Here is an 18,996-nt window from a genome sequence, read left to right on the forward strand (position 1 = left end):
TGCTTTAGTTTTGTAATTAACTTGAATTAACGTTTAGAAGAGGGATGTATATCAAAGCAAGCCACAGGCTGGTAGAGTACAACCACCACTGACCTTCTGCTGAATAAAAAGCCAGACATCACACTACAGAAGACAGAGTACCGCAGGCCAGCTGTTCAGCCATATGTCCCCGATTTGGGCATTTCTCTGCCATCTTTTGACCAGTTTACACATATCAAAGGTTGCAAAGCTAGTGTCCAATTGGGATTACAGACGGATAAAGCAAAGTGTGATTCATCTGGAACTGGACACCAGCAGATGCATGAGTCACTAACATATATCGCCACAAGCCTGTTTACCAACACTTCCACTGCACTCCCACGTACAGGTGGCCCGAAACCACCTAACCCTGATAAAACCCGGCCATTGCTACATCTGGTCATAGAGCTTGGTGCTAGCTGCCTGCTATCCTTTTCCCTCAAACAATTACAAAACACGCAGCTTGGAAACATCTGTCATAATTTTATTTTTTTTTTTTTTTTATGAAAGAAATAGGGAGATGAACCAAACCTGCAATAGAAACATAATTCAATGAATCACGGCGGTCTCAAGATAAACTGTAGAAACTGTTGCGGTTTTTCAGAAGACTTGAGTTAATTTGTTTGACTTTTTTATTTTCTTCAGCTGTAACCCAACTTATAAAAGCAAAGTGACCTTCCGAGAGCTTCCAAGAGCGGTGGCGCTCTCTGCTGGTGAATACTCCACATGACAGCCAGACAATTTCCTAGACCAGGGAAGTGGAGAAGTCTGCATGTGGATCGTTTCCGAGCACTTGGTGGCTCATATGTCTTTAAACGTAAAGGCAGGAGTTTATAAGTTTTTTTTTCAAGTTTCAAGTTGTGTTTTTATGTAATATCTGATTAGAATAATCACAACATAATAACACTAATGATGCAACGGATGCCTATTTTGTTCAGTGATTTTATATCACCTAACTGAAAACAATGTGCTTTTTTTTTAATCGTCCATAAAAATGTTTCAGCATGGTTGGGAAAATGATGGAGAAAGTGTGGAAGGTTATTAATGTATTTTATAGTTTTGGTTGAGTATGAAACAAAAATAAACAAAATAATTTTGAAAACTCTGTTTTGTACATTTTCATCCTTCTGTTCTTCATTCTGTTCGCTTTGCCTTCCTTCCTTCTTCCCTCATCTTACTAATAGTTTGTTTGTTGTTGCTGTTGCTGTTTTCAGGTTTTATTCATAAAGGCTGTCCACAATAAAAAAAATCTGACATAATTTACTATCATATTTCTAACTTCACTGTGCTGCATAATCAGATTATTTCAGTCCAGAACCGCATGAAATTCTGATATAAATTGGGATTGTTAAGAACGATAATCACTTGATGTCTTTTGAGTATATATTTTAACATTGCTGTATAGGTTGTCTTTTTTTAATAGGGTCAAGTAGGTCTAAAGGCACTTGAACTACATTGCATGTAGATCAAAGATCAAATTTGGAATTATAAGGGTTAGTAATTCCTGTCCTAACAACATTGTGAGATTACAAAAATCCTTAGAATAAAAGCTAAAACGTCAATAATAACTACTTATGCGAGCAAAGGTCTGGCTGCTAAGTAAAATTGTCTCTTCAAACCTTCTCTTGGCAGGCAATATTTGTCTTTATTCTTACTTTACAGCATAATATCTAACAGCTGAAAGAGGCATGGTAATTTCAAGCTTGTCTCAGTCAACACGTTTTGTTTTTTTCATCCTCCTGCACCTGTGCTTGGCTGTCAGACAGCCCAAAGACTCTGTGGAGGAACAACAGCCCCGTGACAAAAGGTTTCCTGACTCCGGACAAGGAACACCGCATGTCAAGGCAGGTAGGTCCTTATTTCTGCCTGGGGATTTTCACCAAATGGATTTAATAGCATTCAATTGTTACATCCAACATATTCTTTTCATGTATTTTTATATTGTCAATCCATCTGCCTTTCCGGGTGGCCCTGCTCCATCTATTTATAGGCCTACAAGGACATTAGCTCGGTGTTCGTGTAGAAATGTCATGTAAGACAGCAGGGCCTAACAGCATTCATCTTTAAATGTGAAGGTCAAGAAAAAGGAATCGGTTTTGTCCATAAAGGGGAGAAATTAACCTTTTTCTTTTGACGGTGTGTGCAGCCATGCTGAATACTGATTTATTCTGACTTTTTTATGTGTGGGTAAAAGTAAATATAGTGAAATAAATAACCTTAACACTTGGAATATTCAAATGTTGTTTTAAGCAGTTCTCAAATCAGAAGCGCTAAGAAGAAAAAAAAATCATGTGCTAAACTGGTGTCTGATTACAACCTTATGTAACATGCATGCCTGAAGTTTCAGACGTAGTTTAAATAAAAGAATAATAATTTCTGCTGCTTCTATCTTCCTCTGTCTCGATCTTTTTTCAGAGGACGAATGGAGGAAAGCTATGAGACATTCGAGGAGGAGTTATGGCCACCGAGGGCAGACGCTCCTCCACAGAGACCTGTTCGGCAGATCCGCAGAGCGAGTGGCGGCACGTACAAAAAGCACACACACCGACTCACTGATGCCTGCATGTTCAGCTGGGTTCAAAATAACGGCAATCCATTGTCACTGAGATCAAGCACCATTTCAAATTACCCTTATATTCCGTTGAATAATATTATAGAATAAGAGAAAACGAAAAGAAGAAGAAGAACTTGTCCTTTTTGGTAAAAAGGTTTACCAAAGACGACAAAGGCTGCAACCTCAGTTTCACACATCATTGAAAAGAAGAACTGTACAGAAATGACACATGCCTTTACCAGTCACATTTTTGCATAATGAAACCCTGCAAATATAGCATTAAGGGCTTTCTCTGGTGGGTTCCCTTCATCATCGGTTGCCTTTTTTTAGTTATTTTATTGTATAATACTTCAGTGGATTTATTATTTTTTATTTCAGAATTGTACACTGCAAGAAAAGTCAGAGAGGTGAGTTTGGAAACGACCGACATTTACAAAAGTGGTTGATACTGAGATCCTTTATTGCTAAGTTGTTCCCCGACAGGAAGTGCCTCCTGTGTCTCTGCAACCAAGATCAGAACCTAAGATCTTACCCAGAGAACCCAGCTTCACCAAACCTAGTGAGTAATCTACATACTTCCTCTTAAACTCCTTAATCTTTTAAGTTCAATATTCAAAAGCGTTTTCTTAACTTCTTCCAGCATCCTCGCATAAAACCCTGTTGATCCAGAACCCGACCCAGCCAGAGACTCCCTGGGAAAACGTCACCCTCAACCGTTGTCTTTTTGTAGCCATCGGCATCCTGGTGCTCACCTCAGGCTTCCAGAAGCTTCACGGCAAGTAGACTAAACTATAAATACATAAAAGTACGCTTCTGATCAAAATATGAAGTCTGGGGGAAAGAAAACAGTTCAGACTATCTGCTTTTCATGCTGTTGGACTTTAACCTGGTTTTAAGTTGAGGTTCAGGGACATGAGATGAACAAAACTGAGCAGGCAATTTACAGAAAAACACATCTAAACTGTTCATCAGTTTTAAGACCAAAGCCGAAAAAATAAATAAATAAACGAAACACAAAGTGCAGAATTGAGTGACCCTGATGTTCTTGTTCATCACTTCAAAAAGTAGTTAGAACTGTGCAAATGTTCATAGTTGACTTGAAGCTCAATTGTTCAACTAAAGGAAAAAGCTACCAGATCACGATGAACCCAGGTCCACTTATAGGATGCCTGTCCAGTGGGATCTTCTGGTGTTTCCAGTGACATTGGAATTCGTCATGACTCTTTTTTTTAAATCTTCTGGTCAGAAAATGACATTTTCTTCCACCTTTGAACATCCCACCTTTGGTGCTGCTTTGCAGTGTCCAAAAAGAAAAGAAAGACGGAGACGAGGCCTTAAGAGATATTCTCTTGCTGCCCTTCTCACACAGATTGAGTCTTTTGACTTGTTGGCTGTAGTCGGCATCAAGGATTTGCAGGTGTCATCACAGGCAGCTCATCACCACAGATGTGAACTTTTTTTGTGCTTCAAGGTGGAAATTGATCTAAAATGGCTCAACAATCATTGCACTTTCAAAGACAGAGAGACTTTTTTTTGGCGTTTGGCATCATGAGAGTGTGAATGCATGACAGAAAATAACACGAAAGCCATATTGAGCAATCAGGTTTGGACTTTCTAATCTTTTGTTCTTGAATTTTGATTAGCTGATGGGCAGCTTAAATGTTTTCAGTAATTTGCCGACTCCGCCTGTTGCAGCAGGATGGAAAATGATCCCTGGTTTCGAGACGTTGAGCAGAAGTGTACAGAGATGACTGAGTTGTTGTAAAATAAAGTATTTCAAAATCCCACAGAAACTTTACGTGGCCAAGGAACAATAGAGGAAGAAGAGGAAGCTGGACTAACAATGAGACGATCACAGTTGTTACGTCACAGAGGCCGTCTGCCGGAGGTAAAGCTGGTCTCCTGTTGCAGGTTTTACAATTAAACATCGACTGTTTCATCACCATGACTTCGATAAGCCCATCTAAGCGAGACACATTTCATTTCCTTAAAGCCAGAGACGTCTCTATGGGAAGTCATGTTTTGGTGGCTGCCAGACCTCGACGATGAAGACGAAGACGAGGAGGACGACAAAGAGATCAAAAGAAGAAAATCAAAGAGGGGAGTAACGAGGCGAACATCGAGAGGTCTCAGGAACAGGCCGCTGCCGGAGAAAAAACTCTTAAAGCAAAGAGACGGGAAATTAAAGGACAGGAGGGCCAGGAAAGCCAAGGCTAACGAAATCAAAGACAAGAGAGGGAGAGCCAGGAAAGAGGACCCTGAAGAGGCAGCAGATGAAGAGGATGAGAGAGACGAGGAGACAAATGCAAAAAAGAATAAGCTGCAAGATGGGAAATAAAACACACACAAAAAAAACAGAATTTTTTTTTCTGCTCTTACTACACATCAAATGGAGTCTCAAATGTTTGCCTAATCAAGTGGCAGAAAGGTTTTAAAGCTCAGTGGTGCTTCCATGGAAAGTTGCTTTAACGTGTCAAGCTAAAAATGAAAGCACAATGTGCTCCATGCTTCCTTATTGGGGAAAACATTTAAAATATTCTGCTCTGAATCGACTGCTTAGTTGATATCTATACATTTAAGGTGAAACTTCAAAAGGTTCATTTATTTTACTACCTTAACAAGCTGAAACTCATGCAGATAAAACACACCAGACTTTGTGATGTAATAGTTTATCCGTTACTGTTGACAATCCACAGCTACTGAAAACCCAAAATTCAGTCTCAGAAAATTTGATTACAGAAGACCATTAAAATAAGGGATTTTTTACGCCAGATGTTAAACCCACCTTATGAAAAGCATAACTACTGGAACTGACGTCCAGCTGTAACTGAGAAGTCAAGAAAGGGAACTTTTGAAGAAGCAGTCTGTTCAGGTCACATACAAGACTGATCATGGATAGTTTAGTGGAAGAAAAAAGTGGGTTTGAACAGATGTCCAAGTAACACCTGACGTTATCCTTTTATCAAGTTAAACGTCAGTGAAGCTTTCTAGTATGAAATTTTACAGCATTTCATGCTCGAGTTTGCTGTCAAGTTTTAAAGTAAAGCCGATTACATTTGCCAACAGGACAAGAGTAACCGTCCACATGTCCAAAACAAACAATACCTGCTTTCCTGAGAATATATGGAGTATATATAGAGGGGGAAAGGGAACATACAGAGGCCGCTCGTAAAGACACGCGAGCTTCCTTAACACCTCTGCAGAACCACAGGCTGACCTCCATGTCAAACTGCATTGATGCAGAAACTCGAGCAAAAGGAACCCAAACCAAAAACTGACAGCAAATACAATATGAGCACACAGTTCTCAATAACAGTTCTGTAGGAAAAAAAAACCTTAATGGTTTTGCGTCATTTTTAAGGTTCAGAACATAAACAGTCAAAATGTATCACTGTGAAATAAATTACTTTTTGATTTGAATTTAAAAGTAGTTTAAGAAGCGAGGGGGCGGGGGAATCCTAAGGTTTGACGTATTGAAGCAAACCTGAAAATTATGTGTGAAGATTCAATCTGAAGCTTTATCCTTGTAGATAAATTTGACTTCAAACAGGTCAGAACAGTAACATCTTCACCGTCACAACAGACACAGACAAAATTATTTTTTTCTTGGTATTTATTTAGAAAAACTGTTTGTCAAAAAAGGTTTTCAGCTCACATTATGTACTGATTATGGTAGGGGGGGAAAAAAAACGATGTTGGAGATGTGACCGAACATATTTTATCCTGGAAATTATAAGTCCAGGAATGATAATTAAAAAAAAAACAACAATGATGAAACCAATTATTGTAAATTAATTCATTCCGAGGCCTTCCGGAGGCGGCGGCCTCATGGGCATGGGGGGCATGGGCATCTGTGGGGGCATGTGTGGGGCGCCAGGAGCCCCGGGTGGGAGAGGAGGGATCGACATCCCTCCTGGAGGAGGAGGGGGCAGCGAATCACTGGGCAGCCGAGATCCTGGCCCGCTCATGAGTGGAGGTGGGTGCTTCATGCCGGGAGGAGGAACTGGACCGCCGGGCTGGGAAATAGCTTTCTCCATTTTGAAGTGGAACTGCAGGAAAAACTGCACACGAAAAAAACAAAAACATGGTGTCAAAACATACAGTCATATTCAATAAATTAAAATTTACGTCCCAATGAGTCTTGTTTGTCAGATTGAAAATACCTTTTGACAATAACCTGACAGCAGGCATTTAACATACTTTTCACCAAGTCAACATTTAATTTTTGTTTTTGAAAACAGGTTTTTTTTTTTTATTGGTTTGCTTGGATGTTGTATTTTGAAATGCCCTGTGTTCATTTGCTGCAAGTGGAAAATGATCATAATTAACAGAAATAAAGGCTTTCGAACGTCCATCTGAGTGTAATTAATTTATAGAATGCGTTTTTTCTTAGTGATAAAGTTCCTGAAATAATGTTCAATAATATTCCAATTTATTTTTTAGTTCCTTCGGTTTATGTATAGTCCCATGTTTGGATGCGTATTAGTACCTGTTTAGTTTCTTTGTTCCAGTGGGTCCAGAAGCGATTTTCTGCTTTATCTATTTCCCTGCTGGGAACCTGAAAGAGCAAACATGTTACGTTGGTGCCTTCAGCACATTGACATAATTCCTGCACATCTATTCATAACCGACTTCCATACTTTGAAAATCCAATTTTTCACAGTTTGCGTTCCACTTTTTGCACATTTCCTCAAAGTATAAATACAAAACTTCACCATAAACATAACTGGAACATTTCTGTCGAGGTGCAGCTTTTAATACAGAATGTCAGAATAAATGAAGGAAGAACTTGTCTGCTGAATGAAGGAAGGTGTAGCCAATTACGTACTTGCAGAAACACTGCAACGATTACACAAAGTGAATGAGCAGCTCACCTTGAAGGCGATGGTTTCATAAGGTTCGGCAGCGAACAGCAGGTACTGCCAGCGGCGATCGGGGGGCTCGATGCGCTGCTCATAGGCAGACATGAAACGGTGCCTTGGTCCGATTCCTTCCGCAATCTCAGGATAGTCGATCTGATCGAGACGGATACGAAACATTAGCTGACATCTGGAGCAGAAAGCAGCTTTTTAAATTTAATTAGTAGCAGATGAGTCCCAATAATTGTATAAAAAATAAAAATAAGGGAAGAGGTTTTTTTTTTTTTTTTTTAAACATACACATAAAAAAGGAGCTATAACAGAGACACACTTAACATTTCATTTTCTCTGTTAAGAAAATGCGCTAATTTTACAGAGATGTAAAAACAACAATTGTGATAAGTGACACTGCTTTAGCTTTGCATGACTGATTTCTTTTAAAGGCTGGAAATATCTCCAGTCAAACTTATCTTTTTTGAAAGAAAGGTCAAACCTGTAAATAGCCTTCTTCCAGCCAGCTGAATGGCAGAGCACAGAACAAGGTGGGGAAGAAGAAAATCCCTTATTATTTTATACCCCATATACAGTATTTTCCGCACCGGATTATAAGGCGCATAGAATAGACGCTTCAGTTTGGATTGACAATTTGTTCCGTACTCTATTATTACACATCCACGTTTGTAAAGAAGTGATCCAAGTACTTTATATAGTAGGCTGCCCCAGTCATTGTTTCACTCACGGTGTTGGTGTTGCGATATTGTGCCCAACTGCTTTCTGGGTAACACAGACCAACCGACACGCTACCGCCGCAGTCTCTGTCTCTCTTCCCCCGCCCCTCCGCTCCATAGACATAATATAAGAGTAAATGCCTCATGGACCGCTCTCGCCTATTGTCGCTGACGAGATTTAGGGCTGCCATCTTGGAGCGGTCCACCACTCCACTCAGTGTTGTGTATAGCAGGCAAAATGACGTATCAGCGCATTTAATCAATCAAAATACGCTTTTTTGTTACTGGAAACCATATTCAAACATCTATCAAAGGTACATTTATAAACAATTGTATTATTTAAGTATGTTTTTAATACATAGTGCAGCATATTTAAATATGCTTAGTGACTATAACAATAGAATAGGAATGGAATATTCTGATATTGATGTATGATGAGCATATTACAAAGCACATTTAATTAATTATTTAGTAATATCAATACATATTTATATAACTATACAAACACTTAAAAAATGATTAATAATGGCACAAATAATGATTAATACTGAATAATATATATTGATACATGTTTATGTTTATATGTATATGTTTTTCAGCCAACGAGTTCTAGCTTCAGAGATTCAGCAGCTGAGATCGAATCCAAAATCCGATGCGAGATTCATCCGTGCTGCAGTGAATCCATCTCTCTATAGATATCTCCCTCTTCTTCCTCACATCGTGTCTTTATGAAACTTTCCAAACAAAAACGGAAGATTTAGGATGTATCTTACTAGTGAAAGAATTACATATAAATAATAGTCTTTACCATCTGTGTAAACTTTGCTGGTGTACATTGTTTCATTTCTAATGTAGGCTCTTGTGTCAGATAATCTAAGTCAATGTTAGAGAATAATTAATCTTTTTAGATTTACGGAATCTCAGTTAGCCTTCATAGCGGGGCTGAACCCGTATTATACCAAGCACTGTAGCTAACATTAGCTGGTATCTCGCCAGTGGACATAAATACAGTAAAGTAATATTTCAATCACAATATATACACAATAAAATGTCCATCTTACTTGTGAAATGTTGTTTGTGGAGCCCTCACATCAATAATCCATAGATCCGAACAACAATTTCCTGCGCCGGAGCAGCCAATGCGGTGTCTACTCTTATATTATGTCTATGCTCTGCCCCCCCCAGGCTTTAAATGTATTATCAAACTTTATTAATGAAGTCGGGGTGGCTGCTTACCGTAGTTGCTAGACCTGTTGTGGCTCAATATTGGTCCATATATAAGGCGCACCAGATTATAAGGCGCACTGTCGGCTTTTGAGGAAATTTAAGGTTTTTAGGTGCGCCTTATAGTGCGGGAAATACGGTAGTAGGAAATAATCTAATACTTCCTCTGGCATCTTATTAGAAGAACACTTGTATTATTATTATTATTATTATTATTGTGAAACCAAAAATATTTAAATCCTATATCTTCCTGGAGGAGTTTTCCACAAAACAAACTGATTTTGGTTTTCATATCAGGTTCTAACCTGGAACAATAACGACTGCTGACCGGTCTCTGGATCCCTCTGCTTGGTCACTAAGAAGAAGAATAAAGACACAAGAACACTTAGACACTTAGAAACCACTACATTAGCAAAAATATGAGAGAACCACAATAAACCTGATTTGATTAATGCACAGCCAGCCTACCCTTGTATCCTGGTCGACCAATTTTGACAAACTTCTTGACCTCAACCTTTACTTTGGCTGGAGCTGGTTGAGCAGGAGCTTCTTTTGCCTCTTTGGCTGCTCTCCGTGCTCTGAGACACAAAGTATCAAACCGTCAGAAGGGTGAGGGCAACATGTGACACAGCAGCGTACTGCTGCCTTGAGCCACAGAAATAATAAAGCAGGTGCCACCGCAGCACAAACATAATTATAAACATAGTTACAGTTATAAACAAGTAAATGTGAAATATAAACATATATATTTCTAAACAAGAAAAATAATGATGAGTGAGATGCACTTACAAGTTAGTCTGATGCTTCTTTCCTTGTGTGTGAGCCAAGTAGCTGCCCTGTAACACACCGGAGAAACTTTTAAGTTGTCTTAAAAATAAATAAATAAATAAAAAAGTGCACAAGCATATGGAAGCATAACCGTAAATCTAAAGCCAGTTGATCACTTGCATTCTCACCTCATTGTTGTGAAGCGTCAGACAAAGTTTGCACTCGTATGAGCCTAAATGATTCTTCATAAAGTAGGGGTCTTTGTTGATGTCGATGGTCTCCAGAGCCAGCTGGCGTAAGCGCTCGCGTCTGTCACGGTTACTCTCGGAGGCAGAGGCCACCCCGCCGCTGCCGGTTTTCCCTCCGGCTCGATGCTGGAAATCCATGTTTCCGAGTGGACGGACTCAACCACTTCAGCAGAATCCGTCCAGTTAAAACTAGACTTAGAGCAAATTCCTGTTTGAAAGCGTGATAATAAAAAGCGTATGACAGACCATTTTACTTATAGAACAATCAATAGAAATGCAGAAAAAAACTATTATCTGGAAACCAGAATCTGGTCATTTTTTACTGTGATTAACTGTTTTATCCATCAAAAGAGTCTAAATGAAAGCATCTAACAACTAAAAACAAATCAGAGCTTTTTTCAGATTTTTTAAAACAATATTTTAGGAGAAAAAAAAATAATCTTGTTTTAAGGTGCACATTACATTTTGGTTTGGGACCATTACTCTACCTGGAGAGAAAATCAGAAGTGTTGTAATTCTTTTAGCGTGGGTAAATTAAGAAAAAAAATACCTCTGTCACATTCATAAAACGAATTTTATTGCATTTGTAGCTTTTCAGTGAAACACCAGTATCACTGAAAATTATTTACCCTGAAACATTTCGCTGTTTTTGAGGAATTATAATTTTATTTCACAAAGTGTATGTTATTGTTGAATCTGTAACATTTCCAATATACAAGCGAAGAAGGTGTGTTATACTACCAGCGAGTCTGCAGCTCACTTTAACCAGAGATTATTGTTGAAGTTTTGACCCAACAGAACTGTGCTTGATTTACCTTGCAAGTATGCATTTTCCCTTTTTTTAATTTAACCAATCTATTTGTTTTAATCACCTTTCTGCTAAAAATCATCTTAAGTAAAACACAACAAATAAAATAAATACTTTAAGTAGGTTCGCTACAAACTAATGTATTAATGTGACAGGGTTCCCGTTCACGTGCTTCATAAACAATATTTTCTTTTATCCAATTTGACCAACATAATTTATAACACATGGTTCATAATTTGCTACTCCACAAAGGACCAAAAGTTTCTAAATCAAACAATCCATTTAAAACGCCCTTAGCTCTATGTTAGCTTAGATTACATTGTAAGCATGCTAATACAAGCTAGCGATGTTAGCATATAGAAGCAGATTTCTCCCAGTTTCCCTCACTAATCATAAAACAAAGCATACATTTATAGATAATTATTTACAGATACGCACAGAGTAAAATATTGTCGATATGTAACAATGAAACTACGTTTTCCAAAGCACTTACCGACTCAAACGAAAGAAGAACGCAGAAGTAGTTAGCGTTCTCTCTACAGTTTTTTTTTTTTTTTTAGCAATTTGTGAACTGAATACTGCCACCTACTGACTGGGAGTCCAGGCCTAAAGTGAACGTATCTCTTCTCTTCTATTCTCTAAATCTATTTAAGCTTGCAGCACATTTCTGAAAATAATGCTGGTGTTCTGTGGTCCATGTCAATTCAATTTCCTCAAAATGATTTTATTTTATCCATCTATGAGTGTCTTTAGCTAGTTACTCTTTGTTGGGGTAAGTTTTACATAAACACATAAAAACTGTATCTGCTGTTTTGCATTTGTCTTTAGTCAATTAACACATTGAATACGAAATTCAATGAGTTAATTTTCTAATTGTTTTCACATGTTTTTTTGTTTTAGTTATGAATATGTGCTTTGTTACATTTAAATGATTAATTCATTCATTTTCATTCATTTTTACTTCCAATTTACTTTAACTTTGGCAAAACAACGTATTTGAAAGCTTATTTATTGATAACATTTTGATATTCGATAGATCTGGGGTCAGCAAACTTTTCAATAGAAAGAGCTGCTTTCCCCCTGACTGCTATAAAATACAATTTGTCTAGAGCCTCAAAAATTTTAAATTTTATAAACAAAAATACAATGTTTTATCTTGAAAACTAATAACATTTAACTCTTTTGTTCTATTTTCAGAAAATAGAAAAAAATTATTAAATTTTTACAACTGAAAAAAAGTATTTTTAGTGGAATTATACTAGTTGAGTGAATTCTTTCCCTAAATATGGGAACTGGAGAAAAATAGATATAGTTAATTTCAAAATATGTCATAGTTTGAAGCTAAGAAAAAACAACAACATTAAATTACTTTTAAAACCTCTTTATTGTGTAATTAGATTTTTTTAGAGCCACCGTGGAGAGGGAAAAGTGCCACATGCGGCTCTGGATAGACGGGCACGTCACCTGACATTCCAGCCCACTAGATGGCGGTAACGGCCGTTCTGGATGCTTGACAACCTTCGCAAATCTTATCATAGAGGCACAGAGTAGTGAGTTTATCCGGTGTGTAGCAGAAGGAGAAGTGTGGACACGGATGTTCAACAACCTCACCGCAGAGATGAGTGGACTGCCTCGGTCACAGTGCGAGGACATCAGATAAAGAAGAAGCGAACTCGACTTGAGAAACACCAACATCGCTCCGGCATATTTATCGTTTGAGAACTTCTTTGAAATGTTTTTATTGCGTAAAGCGAGCCACTCGTAGCCAAAGAAAACCCCTCCGCCTTCTTCAGTGACCGAGATGCGTTTCAACGAGAAGGAGCTGGTATGTTTGAGCCGCCAACCCTCAGAGATGGCAGCAGAGCTGGGAATGCGAGGTCCCAAGAAAGGAGACGGTAAAATACGACCCATTTCCTTCTGACTACAATATTCGTTCAACTCTATAGAGTATTCTGTTACAGCAACTAATGTTTACGTCATTTATTTATTGACTGTGCTAACATCCGTGAGTGTACAGTTCAGAAGGGTGTTATCTGTGTATCTTTCACGTACAGTTGTCAAGAGGAGGCTGGTGAAACTGGTAGTTAACTTTCTGTTTTACTTCCGGACTGATGAAGAGGAGGTCGGTTTGAGTATCTGCTTCCTCTTTTGCTATACACAACAATGATTACATCTGTTTTAGTAGATGAGTTGGCTCATTTCCATGTAAATGTTTTACTTTACAGCCAATCGGGGCTCTGCTGTTGGAGCAGTGTCGTGTAGAGAGAGAGGACAGTCAGACTTTCTCTATTGGTGAGCCACTGCACTGACCCTCAGTAACAGCTATTTATGTACACCACATTCAAATAAATCGCATTTTTATTCTCACCGCCTGCCATTGAATTGGACAGAGCCTTTTTTTCTTTCATCAACTTTCTTCCTAGTGAGAAAAGCTTTGGTGTTTTGATACCAGTAACAGTCTCATTCCTATTTCTGCTAAACTGTGCATCCATGTAGGAGCAAAGTGCCAACGATCGTGACTGTTTTACAGTTTCGAGTGTTTTACTAACTTGATGTATGTTTCTCTCCCAGCATTTCTAGATGAAGCGGAGAGGAAATATCTGTTTGAGTGCGACTCTGAGGAGCAATGTAAGGAGTGGATAGACTCTATTATCAAAGCCAGGTAAGACCGCCCGGCTTTCTTTCTTTTAACACAAACGGTGCTTTACATAAATATGGGGTGATCTTACCATAACCTCAATTAACCTCTACAGTAATCACAAAATCAATGACAAATTGATTTGTGCATCACCGTCTTGCATATTTTTAATTTCTTATCGCTGTGAGAAACGGTGGCATTAATGTCAGCCATATTATTTTTAATGGCATCTCTTTGGAAGTGCGTCTCCTTTTGCAACTGCTTGAAGGCAGTGTTCCATTTGTTCAGTGGGAAAAGTAGTTGTTTTAATCTTACTTTGTCAGTTTCTTTGTCTTGTTTACTTTTGTGATTTTAAAATATGTTATAGTTACTGAGGTATATCCCTGCTTGGTCAGCCATGCGTTGCTGTTTTAGAGTGCTACAATTTTGTAATTACACGAGAAATATTTCTGCAGAGGGAAAAGGATAGTCTTGTTTGCTTAGTTTGCATCCCATGCTGCGTGGCTTTAATTATTATTTACACTTTTTTTATGTTTTGTTTATCCTGGACTTTCCGAAACATTTTTTATAGACTTCATAAAAGGTTAATTTCCCAACATTACCTGGTTTATTAGTTGTTACCTGCTTAACTAGAAAGAATATAGTCTCCTACTTAAGAGATGTGATTCTTGTAGCTTTCCAACTGCAGTGTAAAAAATACCGTGACCCTATGAGATTTCCGTTTAAAGCTATAAAGTTTTTACCAGCGACAATCCCATGACTAGTTGACTGTTATAAAATTAACTACAGGCCTAAAATGCTCAATTAATTTTTTGTCATTTCTTGCAGCTACGAATTCATGAGGAAGAATCTTATATTCTATCGAATGGAAATCCACAGGCTCACTGGAAAGGTGAGATTTGCAGCAACACGGATTAAGCCTCTTTCCTGGTGGCGACCTTTGAACAGTGATTGGCGCTGTTGAAAGTGCCAATGACTTTGAACACTGTAAAATACTGTCACTGAAGTATTTTAAACATAAGTATCGGTACTGAAATAACAAGGAAATTGATTCTGCTCAGTTTTCTACTGTCAGCTTGTATTTTTCTTCCTTTTATTTTTCCTTTCCTTTCATTTTTCCGTTCTTTTGAGCTGATCTTGTACTTTTTGCTTCCTTTCCTTCTTTTTTTTCTTAATCACATTCTCTTTCTCCATTCTTCTCCTCATTCTTCCCTTTACCCTCATTTGTCTTTTTGTTCTTTTTTTCTTGATCTTTTCTTCTTGTTCTGCTTTGTTATGTTGGCACTACGAACCCATACATTTCCTGTTATAGTAGAATAATCCACAGGCCTTTACAGACTTTTTTTAAAAAAGAAAAGTTCCTTGAAACTTTAAAGGCAGTGATGACAAACCTCTTTAGAGCAGTACATGCTGTAGCTAAAGTCCTTCTCATTTACTTGTGTTTGATTTGTCTCTGAAGTTGAAGCATGGGGTAACTTAGCCCTACCTTTAGAGCATTCTGATTGCTAGTTGAAAAACATGGATATTTACCATTTGTTTGGTGATGACTGCTATTAGCAATAAATGCCAAGCAGTGCACTGTTTTTCTTCATTCTTTTATGGATTCAGAGACATAAGGAACATATTCACACATAGAGATTTTAACAGCCACTAGTTTGACTACAAACCGCTAGAAGTGCTTACTGTAAAAACAAACTACAGCGAAGAATAGTGGGACAACACTTTGCCTTTAAGGTATTCTCGCCTCATGTTGTTTCATTTAATAATTCTATATTCACTGTCTGCTTTCTGCGCAGGATCCATTGGAGCAGTACGGTATATCTGATGAAACCCGCTTCCAGGTCAACAGTGGCTCGCATTTCATGGCCAGAGATACCTCCTCCCTGTAGACCAGGAGGCTGTGCTCGGATTATTTTGTTTAGTTTGCCATTCCATCATTCGCTTTTCTTCAAAACAGAGATTCTGTCCTCCAGTTTTCTCAATCTGCATTGGTCTGTTCTGTTGGATTGTCAGACTCCTTGTTTTTAATCATTTTTCTGTATATATATATATATATTTTATGAAATATTGTACTTTTCAGAGAATGTGATGCTAAGAGAAGGACTGTTTCTGAGATGGGATTCCTGCATTCATTTTGTGTGCAATCATTTCAAATAGAGCCTAATTCAGGATACCTTAACATGTGATATAAACCCAACCAAATTTAGAAGTAGCCCACAATTAACTCTCATTATAATTGTAAAAACTTTGCTAGATAACTGTTCTGGCTTGACTTTCTTTAGGCTCTCAATCTACAGAGCTAAACACCACCCCCATTTTTCATTTTAGCTGTTTTGAGTGTTTCTTCAGTTTATATCACATTTAAAATTTGTTTTTGCACATATCACTGGAAATGTTTTTTTTTTTTGTTTTTTTTTTAGTAGAAATACAGTCATTTCTACTAAATGACTGTATTTCATTTAGGTTTAAACCTAATCTAGGTTAAACCTAGTTTAGGTTTAACCTAATCTAGGTTTTTCCACAACTGTGAATCAGATTAATTTAGCTAAGCTATTGGACTATTTAGAAAACAGCACTCTTGACATTAATCCTGAAATATAATGTCACAATTTACAAAGTCAGAGCAAATTATAGTTGGGAATTTTGCTGTCTGGTTATAATTTTCCACTGGGTTTTGCAGTATCACACAAATTATAATGCTGTTTGTCAAGAGTTCCAGGACTTGTCATTGAATGTATGTTATTTTTAATCTTTTGCACATATTGTTTCTTTTAGTACTTATTTTCAGTACACTTGTTTCACTGGCATTTCTTTTTATACCAATAAAGCAGTTTGAAAGAGATTCATGCAGTCTTCTTTAAAAGAAAATATTCTCAAACTGAATGATTAAGCATGGATATCATTTTTGTGCCATCAGTCAACCTACTTACTGCAAGTGGAGACATGGTTAAACTCTTAAACTGGATGACCAGAGAAGTCCAGCGGCTGCTTAAAGAAAGGAACGCTGCTTTCAAGTCTTGGGACAAAGACCTCTACAGCTTGGCACAGAGCAACCTTAAAAGAGGAATCAGAAAAGCTACAAGGAGAGGATTGAAGAGCATTTGGACGACGACAACAACAGGCAGGTTTGGTTGGGAATCCAGCACATCACCAACTACAGAACCAACCATGGAGCAGCCAAAGGTGACATCTCACTAGCGGAGAAGTTGAACCACATCTTCGCACATTTCAACTCGGAGCCTCCAATGGGAACTGTCTCGACTCAAAGTGCAACTAAGCACCTAAATCTTCCAGGTGTTGGTGTCCTTCTATCAATGTTCTATTGAAACCATCATCTGCTATTGTCTCTATGTGTGGTTCCCCAGCTGCACAGCAGCACAGAGGAAGACTCTCCAGAGAATCATAAAATCTGCTCAGAAGACCATCTCTCGAAGATCTCCACAGGTCCCGCTGCCTGAGGAAAGCCAAGAATATTTTAAAAGACTCCTCACACCCCGGTCACAATTTGTTCCAACTGCTGCCATTTGGCTGCAGATACAGAAGCATTAAAGCAAAGACAAACAGACTGAAGAACAGTTTATACCCAGTTGCCATCAGGGCATTAAATACCCTGGAATACTATTTTCACCCAATTTCGTTATAATCCATGTAACTTATTGCATGGTTCTATAATGACAATAAAGATTGTTATTGTTAATAAATTTGACTGTATTCATGAGTATGATGACCTACTCTTCTTTGTATTCTGTAGAAGCCATATATATAACTATCTCAGGAGCAAGGAGGCCCCTGAGACAGTCCAGCACATAACAGCAGGGTGCAAGATGCTGGCAGGGAAAGCGTACATGGAACGACATAACCAAGTGGCGGGCATAGTGTACAGAAACATTTGTGCAGAATATGGACTGGAAGCCCCGAGATCAAAGTGGGGAACACCCCCGAAGGTGGTGGAGAATGACCGAGCTAAGATCCTGTGGGACTTCCAGATCCAGAAATACAAAATGGTAATGGCGAACCAACCGGACATTGTGGTGGTGGATAAACAACAGAGGAAAGCCGTTGTGGTGGATGTAGCAATACCAAGTGATTACAACATCAGGAAAAAGGAGCAGGAGAAACTGGAGAAATACCAGGGCCTCTGGAGCAGTGGCTAAAACAGATCCCAGGAACAACATCAGACATCTCAGTCCAGAAATGTGCAGTTCTAGGCAAAGCCAAGATACTGCGCAGAACCCTGAAGCTCCCAGGCCTCTGGTAGAGGACCCGAGCTCAGAGGATGAAAGAGTCCACCCGCGGAGGGTGAGAAGGGAATTTTATATATATATATATATATATATTTTTTTTTTTTTGTAAATATTATTATAACGCAGCAGTAGCAGACAGGTCCAAAAATGTCAGAGCAATATTGCAATTAGGTGATGTATTGATAAACAGAGCAGATATTTGAGATTTACACACTTACAAAACGTTGTACCAAATCACGTTGTGTCATTTAAAGTGTTTTAAAGCTAAATAATTTGTGCTATTCACCGCCATTGACGCTCTGCCTGAACGCCCAGTTGGAACCCGCAATGAATTATGGAATATCGTGGGCCGTAAAGGATACGCCGCATCCATCCTTCAAATCTGGGGAAAAGAAGGACTCATTTGAAGGACGCATTTGAAGGAGTCTTTGAATTCGGACAGGCCTTGTCGCCACGCTTTGACGTAATCGGCTTACAAATCCGTCCTTCGAAGGATGCAGACTCTGAATTCGGACACAGCTAATGATTCGCTTCCTGCTAAAGAGCCCCCTGGCGGTTGAAGAAAAATCCACAGAAAAACCGCAACGGGCTACAAACCGCAAGGTTCAAAGCGTGGAGAAAAAGTAGCGGCTTATAGTCCGAAAAATACAGTAATGTCGCAGCCGCTAAGAAATGTTAGTCGCTGTCCTGATTTGAACAAGGTGCACACGTTTTCCATTTAATTTTCTCTCACAAAGTCAGTGGTTAAAAATAAAAAAGAAAACGTAATTTTTATTAATTATACTTTCTGTGACAGCAGCCCAGTTCCTTTCAGACTAAGCCTCCTTGTTTTGTTTTAAAATGTCTTATCTTAATGAAAGCTCAACAGGCTGCTATAAAAGCAAACATGAATTTATTATATGCATGG

General features: G+C 38.4%; 3 protein-coding genes across 3 annotated transcripts; 2 read left to right on the forward strand and 1 right to left on the reverse strand.

Annotated features, from left to right (window-relative positions):
• The first annotated feature begins 1,744 nt into the window (after positions 1-1,744).
• LOC103479445 (uncharacterized) lies at positions 1,745-4,932 on the forward strand. The gene is made up of 7 exons (XM_081598324.1): positions 1,745-1,862; positions 2,434-2,540; positions 2,951-2,979; positions 3,056-3,131; positions 3,213-3,347; positions 4,363-4,460; positions 4,566-4,932. The coding sequence occupies exons 1-7, from the start codon at positions 1,855-1,857 to the stop codon at positions 4,908-4,910; spliced, it is 798 nt and encodes a 265-aa protein (XP_081454450.1). The 5' UTR covers positions 1,745-1,854; the 3' UTR covers positions 4,911-4,932.
• A 1,235-nt stretch (positions 4,933-6,167) lies between these two features.
• Positions 6,168-11,846, reverse strand: sf3a2 (splicing factor 3a, subunit 2). The gene is made up of 8 exons (XM_008433863.2): positions 11,701-11,846; positions 10,340-10,607; positions 10,173-10,219; positions 9,852-9,961; positions 9,689-9,738; positions 7,447-7,587; positions 7,062-7,130; positions 6,168-6,633 (listed from the first exon to the last, which is right to left on the reverse strand). The coding sequence occupies exons 2-8, from the start codon at positions 10,535-10,537 to the stop codon at positions 6,364-6,366; spliced, it is 885 nt and encodes a 294-aa protein (XP_008432085.1). The 5' UTR covers positions 10,538-10,607; positions 11,701-11,846; the 3' UTR covers positions 6,168-6,363.
• Positions 11,847-12,683: 837 nt separating this feature from the next.
• Positions 12,684-16,687, forward strand: plekhj1 (pleckstrin homology domain containing, family J member 1). Its single transcript, XM_008433861.3, has 6 exons — positions 12,684-13,102; positions 13,262-13,329; positions 13,433-13,499; positions 13,779-13,869; positions 14,674-14,737; positions 15,642-16,687. The coding sequence occupies exons 1-6, from the start codon at positions 13,009-13,011 to the stop codon at positions 15,732-15,734; spliced, it is 477 nt and encodes a 158-aa protein (XP_008432083.1). The 5' UTR covers positions 12,684-13,008; the 3' UTR covers positions 15,735-16,687.
• Positions 16,688-18,996: the final 2,309 nt, after the last annotated feature.

The sequence above is a fragment of the Poecilia reticulata genome, chromosome 17, assembly GCF_904066995.2.
Source record: "Poecilia reticulata chromosome 17, P_reticulata-male-v2, whole genome shotgun sequence".
NCBI lineage: Eukaryota > Metazoa > Chordata > Actinopteri > Cyprinodontiformes > Poeciliidae > Poecilia > Poecilia reticulata.

What these genes read in the sequence shown, in the direction of transcription:
- LOC103479445 (XM_081598324.1), top strand. An exon ending in GATCCGCAGAGCGAGTGGCG is followed by an intron (nt 2,541 to 2,950) that starts GCACGTACAAAA and finishes TTTTTATTTCAG; the next exon opens with AATTGTACACTGCAAGAAAA. An exon ending in CTGCAAGAAAAGTCAGAGAG is followed by an intron (nt 2,980 to 3,055) that starts GTGAGTTTGGAA and finishes GTTCCCCGACAG; the next exon opens with GAAGTGCCTCCTGTGTCTCT.
- sf3a2 (XM_008433863.2), bottom strand. Translation starts at nt 10,537, where the DNA reads ATGGATTTCCAGCATCGAGCCGGAGGGAAAACCGGCAGCGGCGGGGTG. An exon ending in TGGTCGACCAGGATACAAGG is followed by an intron (nt 9,739 to 9,851) that starts GTAGGCTGGCTG and finishes TCTTCTTCTTAG; the next exon opens with TGACCAAGCAGAGGGATCCA. An exon ending in GGAACAAAGAAACTAAACAG is followed by an intron (nt 6,634 to 7,061) that starts GTACTAATACGC and finishes TTTCGTGTGCAG; the next exon opens with TTTTTCCTGCAGTTCCACTT.
- plekhj1 (XM_008433861.3), top strand. Translation starts at nt 13,009, where the DNA reads ATGCGTTTCAACGAGAAGGAGCTGGTATGTTTGAGCCGCCAACCCTCA. An exon ending in CAGTCAGACTTTCTCTATTG is followed by an intron (nt 13,500 to 13,778) that starts GTGAGCCACTGC and finishes TTTCTCTCCCAG; the next exon opens with CATTTCTAGATGAAGCGGAG. An exon ending in TCCACAGGCTCACTGGAAAG is followed by an intron (nt 14,738 to 15,641) that starts GTGAGATTTGCA and finishes CTTTCTGCGCAG; the next exon opens with GATCCATTGGAGCAGTACGG.